This window comes from Chionomys nivalis, chromosome 4, assembly GCF_950005125.1.
Source record: "Chionomys nivalis chromosome 4, mChiNiv1.1, whole genome shotgun sequence".
In the NCBI taxonomy this organism is placed as follows: domain Eukaryota; kingdom Metazoa; phylum Chordata; class Mammalia; order Rodentia; family Cricetidae; genus Chionomys; species Chionomys nivalis.
The window spans coordinates 35292671-35298011 of NC_080089.1; the positions used below are offsets into that span (position 1 = coordinate 35292671).

Below are 5341 nucleotides of genomic sequence, written 5' to 3' on the forward strand. Positions count from 1 at the left end.
TTACCTAGTCTCTCTGGGTATATGGATTATAGCATAGTTATCTTTTGTATTACAAATAATATTCACTTATGAGTGAGTACATATCATGTTAGTCTTTATCAGTCTGGGTTACCTCACTCAGAATGATTTTTTTCTAGTTCCATCCATTTGTCTTCAAATTTCCTGGTGTCATTGTCTTTAACAGCGGAGTAATACTCCCTTGTATAAATGTACCACATTTTCTTTACTCGTTCCTTGGTAGAGGAACATCTAGGTTGTTTCCAGGTTTTGTCTATTACACATAAAGTTGTGAACATAGTTGAGCAAGTGTCCTTGTCGTATGATGGATCATCTTTTGGGTATTATGCCCATGAGTGATATAGCTGGGTCTTATGGTAGGTTGAGTTCCAGTTTTCTGGGGAACCACCACACTGACTTCCAAAGTGAATATACAAGTTTGCACTCCCACCAGCAATGGAGGAGTTTTCCCCTTGTTCCACATCCTCTCGAGCATGAGCTTGTATTTATGATCTTAGTCATTCTGAAAGGTGTGAGATTAAACTTCAGAGGCATTTTGATTTGCATTTCCCTTATGACTAAGGATGTTGAATATCTCCTTAAGCATTTCTCAGTGATTTGAGATCCTTTCGTTGAAAATTCTCTGTTTAGATCTGCAACCCATTTTTAATTGGCTTATTTGCTTTGCTCATATCAAGTTTCTTGAGTTATTTATGTACTTTGGAAATCAGCCCTCTGTCAGATGCCAGATTGGTGAAAATCTTTTCTCATTCTTTAGGCTGCTGTTTTGTCCTATTGTTGAGCAAACAGTGTTGTAACTCATATAGTTTCTCTGTGATTACTCGGATCAGGGTGGCCTGAAAACAAACGTGCAGTCTCAGTTAACACTGTCTACTAATGGAAGGCCTAAGGATCCAGTAGTTGTCAGTCCAAGATGCTGGATGTCCCAGCTGGTCTGCAGTTTACTCTGGATTCTGAAAGGAGGCGGCTCTAGTGTCAGTGAAGGAGCAGACTTACCAGTGAGAGTGAGGGCAATCAGGCAAACAGCAATGGCTTCCTTCTTCTACTTCCTTTATATAGGCTGTACCAGAAGGGAAAGCCAAAATTAAAGATGAAACTTCCCACCTCAAAAGATCAGGATTAAAATCAGGCCTTCCCACTTCAAATGATTTAATTAAGAAAAATTCCTCAAAGGTGTACCCACTCTCTGGTTATTTAGTTATTTCTAGATATAGTCAAGTCAATAACCAATAATAGCTATCAAAAGATCTAGATCAAATTTTGCTTTAAGCCCAGAATAGTTTGGTATTGTCTGACTTTGGGGAGATTTTCCTCTACTTCTCCTGAAGTAGTGGCCTTGAAATACCAAGTGTCATTGAGGAGGACACACGTGCACCATGTCTGCAGAAAGGATGTCTAGGTTTGAAGGACTATTCTGTCAGAGAGTTGACACACTGTCTTCACTGTCTTTACAATGGCTGTATGAATATTGTGGCAGCTCCAACTTGGGAATGAGGAAAAGACAGAAAACTCAAAGTTATTTGATTCTGATTCTTTCTCCAGATCATTGGTGCATTGATCCAAAAGGGTGGAGGGAAAAGAACTGGGGACAGGGTTCTAGTGTCTGTGGGTCAGACTGAGACAGCCCTCCAAGAGATCACTTGAGTGAATCAGCTCAGCTTTATTCCAGAGTATAGGAAGCATATAGGATTGGGGAGCCTGAGGACAAACAATAATTCTCATTAAGTGGTACGCTCCTATCACAGACTTTGTATGTGGCAGTGGGGCCCTATATCAAACCTCCTAGGATAAGTCTTATTTACCATGTGTGTAGCTGGTGTGGCTTCTAGCAGGAAATGGTGCCTCGGGTCACCCTAGAGATAAATCAGGAATCTGGGCTTAAAGACAGCTTGAAGATAAGGTCAGACCTCCAGGGGCCCAGAGATGTTCTCCAGATTAGGACAGGTAAAGAGCAGGAAGTTTCACTGGGAGTGAGTAGGGTTCCTGATGGCTTTGAGATTGTAAAAAGCTGCCAAACCATGATAGACTGTGACCTCTGATCAGTGAGGCCTTCCAACAAAGTTACCCATCCTTATGGTGCTGGGTAAGCACAGATGACTTTTTTCTATGATCCTGGTTGGCAGGTTTTGGAAATCACACATGGTCTCTGTGTGCTTTTGACTTCATCAGTGGTGTTTTTTGTTTCCTGACTCCATCAGTGGGACAGGGAAGCCAGACACAGAACAAAAGCCTGTTTTCCTATAATGCTTTCCTTCCATGACTCTATAGTTTTTCTTGTCTTTCTATCAGACCCCCAGGAAGATTATTACAGTCTGCATGGAAGATGAACCCCAATCTACAATTTGGGTCACAGTGATTTATTGAGCAATTAATTATATTCCACTCAAAAAGGGTCAGGGAATTTAAAATCTGGATGTAGAGGCTAAAGATAAGTTTCCTTCTATGTGGGGAGTCATAGCCTAGTATGTGTATCTCCCTCTAGACCCCTCAACCACCCAGTTAAAGATTCCTTTGATACCACAACTATTAATCCCCATTTGAAAGTTAGTGAAATAAATATGTAGACAAGAATCCAAAAGGAGTTGAATCACAGCCCAGGGGTGTGGAAGTGAGCAGGCATAGTAAAGCACATAGGATCTATGCTTCCCCCAGGCTATCTGCTCCAGCTACTCTCTTGGGATCCCATTGGCTTCTCTTCTAGCCTGAGCTCATATATAAGCATGCACTGTTGAGGCTGAGCCTTGAGTGCCCTGTCCTGTTCTCTGCTGCTCTATTAACCTGGGATTCCACTGCCATGGGGAAGCACTTCCTCCTGCTCCTGCTGGGCCTCTCCCTAGTGGTGGGCTTCCTGCAAGGTGAGATCCTGGCAGATGGGAGGGACCATCTCTGGTTGGCAGACATCCGTGGAAGAGCATTGGGTTTGGGAGGTCAGGAATAAGATGTAAGACCTGACTATTTTATACATGGACCCCATAGTCTTTGGCTCCATTTCCTCACCTATCCATCCTTCCCTTCCCTCTGTTTTACACAGTATGGGCTTCTCCTATTCCTCCTCCTCTCTGTCATGCCTCTGCTCCTGGTATCCTTTCTCCTGGTTGTTTGGTTCACCTCTTTGTTCTTAACAAACAAGCATTCTCATTTCGTCCAACTTACCTGTGTATAGGCCTAAAATTATATTGGAAATGATGTAAGGAAGGTTTATGACAGGATGGAGGTAAGAAAGTGATGGGAACACTTGTCTGCTCATAGGAGGTAGACTTAAGCTCCCTACACCAGAGCTTTGATCTTCTTCCTCACAACCCAGTCCATTTACAAAATTTAAGTGGAGAAACTTGGCTCTTTTCAAATCCTTCCTAGGGTCTAAGGTCGTGGGCAACCCTTTAGAGGTCAGTTCCTCCTATATCCAGCTCTTTCCTTTGATTGTTTCTTCTTCATTGTTGCTAGCAATAGACTTAGCTCCTGCCCGATGCTTGATGGGTTGCTCCGCATGAACCTCTTATATTTGGTTTTGTCTTTTCAGCTCTGACATGCTTGCAGTGTGACATGCTAAACTCTGACGGAGAGTGTGAGAAAGGAGAAAGCACGTGTGAGGCTAAAGATGGCCAGGAATGTGGCATAATGGTAGTGTCTAAAGGTATGTCAAGAATGGGAGATCTTGGGGGACCATGTTTGCTGCTCAGGCATGAATGAGCCCTCTTTACACTCCTGAGGACAAAACAGAGACTGTGGAAGGCTGTGTTTCTGTGTAAATTCATAAGAAGGCTTCTTTCATTTGGTACTGGTTGTCTACCTTTCATTGCCAGATGAAGATACTTTTTTGAGTGGGGTCTCTAAATGACCTTTATAGCTTTCTAGAAATCATATTCAGGGCTGGGAGGATTTGGACTGAAAAATTCCAGTAAGTAATTTGTGAATGGAAGGCATGCCTGCAAGCCAGATTAAAGAATAATAGGTGATAACTATTATCACCTCAGTGTGGCTGGCATTCTTTTCACCAGGGAGAGTAATTCTCCTCATTTTCTGAGACTCTGATTTTACAAATATGTAGGGCTGACCATTGTTATTTTTCTTGCACAGGTCATGATATCCTGTTTGGGCAGCAGGATTGCTCTTCTAATTGCTTAAATAAGACTTTCACCCATCATGACCTCACACTGGACTTTACATGTTGCAACGACCAATCATTGTGTAATGAGTTTTAGAGGCTGGGCCTTTCCTTGCCCTGTTCTACTGCAGGTGAGTACTTATTCCTTCCTTGTGCTCTCCAGGCTCATGACCTTGAACCATCTATTCCCTGCACTGCCCAAGCCCTGACACCTACCTGGATCAGCATCAGCTGTTGATGGGTCAACAGTTCAGTTGGGAATAGAGCAATGTTCTCTGCTCCCCATCTCCGAACTGCTTCTGCCTTTCAGAATCTTTTTTCCTTTCTTTTCTTCATCCATCCTTCCATCACTAACTGTTATTTGTCAAACTTTCCCCTATTCACGTCACCTTTATTTTTATCAACAGCGGTTTAATAATAGTGAATATTACAGAGCTCACATCCCTTTGTGAACCTTCAGGCTAGTGGCTCCTCTTCTGACAAAGCTCTAGCAGACATTACTTCCAGTATCTCACTCCATCCTTATTCACTGAATGGAAGACATATGCGATCTGGTTTCTCACTACTGTGACCTGAGTAAAACAATATAATGGAGCAATGATAAGTTTAGTTCATTATTTTAGAAATTTTCATCGTGTTGGACAGGATGTATAGGACCAGAGCTATTCACATCATGCATGTAGCATTCATAGCTAAGCAGAGTAGTTAGGGACCAGGACAGGATACACCCTCCAAGTCCCCAGTCCTTGCTTTCTCTATTTCAGCCTGTAACTATTTTATATTGTACCCAAAATTTGAATGTATTTATGGCTTCAATAGATTAATTAGGTCAGAGATTTCATATCCTAACCATGTCTAGAAATGTGACCGACACACCCAGAGCAGTGTTTGAGGAATCTCTTAGATATCCTCGATACAGTCAAGTTCACAGTTAAGATTAAACCATCACATAGCCTGCAGTCACTTCAACACCACAGCATCCAAATCTAGTTTGTGTATGCATGGAACGATGGCCCAGTTTAGCTTAATTCCATAAATTTGAAGTTGGTGTTATTTACATCTTTATTTTTTTATTTTTCTAGCACACTGCATACTAACCTTAGAAATCACAGAAAGTACTGTGTGAAGAAAAAAGGCTAGTAATCCCATCTCACTCTGCAAAGACACAGCTTGTTTACCTGTTCAGGCATATATTTCAAAGTTTAAACATCATTAGTA

At 41.9% G+C, this 5341-nt stretch overlaps 1 protein-coding gene across 1 annotated transcript; it reads left to right on the plus strand.

The window, feature by feature from the left end:
• Window positions 1-2812: 2812 nt before the first annotated feature.
• Window positions 2813-4220, plus strand: LOC130872395 (prostate and testis expressed protein 14-like). The gene is made up of 3 exons (XM_057766218.1): window positions 2813-2873; window positions 3539-3652; window positions 4096-4220. Exons 1-3 carry the CDS (start codon window positions 2813-2815, stop codon window positions 4218-4220), a joined length of 300 nt encoding a protein of 99 aa, XP_057622201.1.
• The last annotated feature ends 1121 nt before the right edge of the window (window positions 4221-5341 follow it).

Excerpts from the sequence above, each read along its gene's own strand:
- LOC130872395 (XM_057766218.1), top strand. The coding sequence starts at position 2,813 with ATGGGGAAGCACTTCCTCCTGCTCCTGCTGGGCCTCTCCCTAGTGGTG. Across the intron at positions 2,874-3,538 it reads AGTGGTGGGCTTCCTGCAAG|CTCTGACATGCTTGCAGTGT; the intron begins GTGAGATCCTGG and ends TTGTCTTTTCAG. Across the intron at positions 3,653-4,095 it reads CATAATGGTAGTGTCTAAAG|GTCATGATATCCTGTTTGGG; the intron begins GTATGTCAAGAA and ends TTTCTTGCACAG.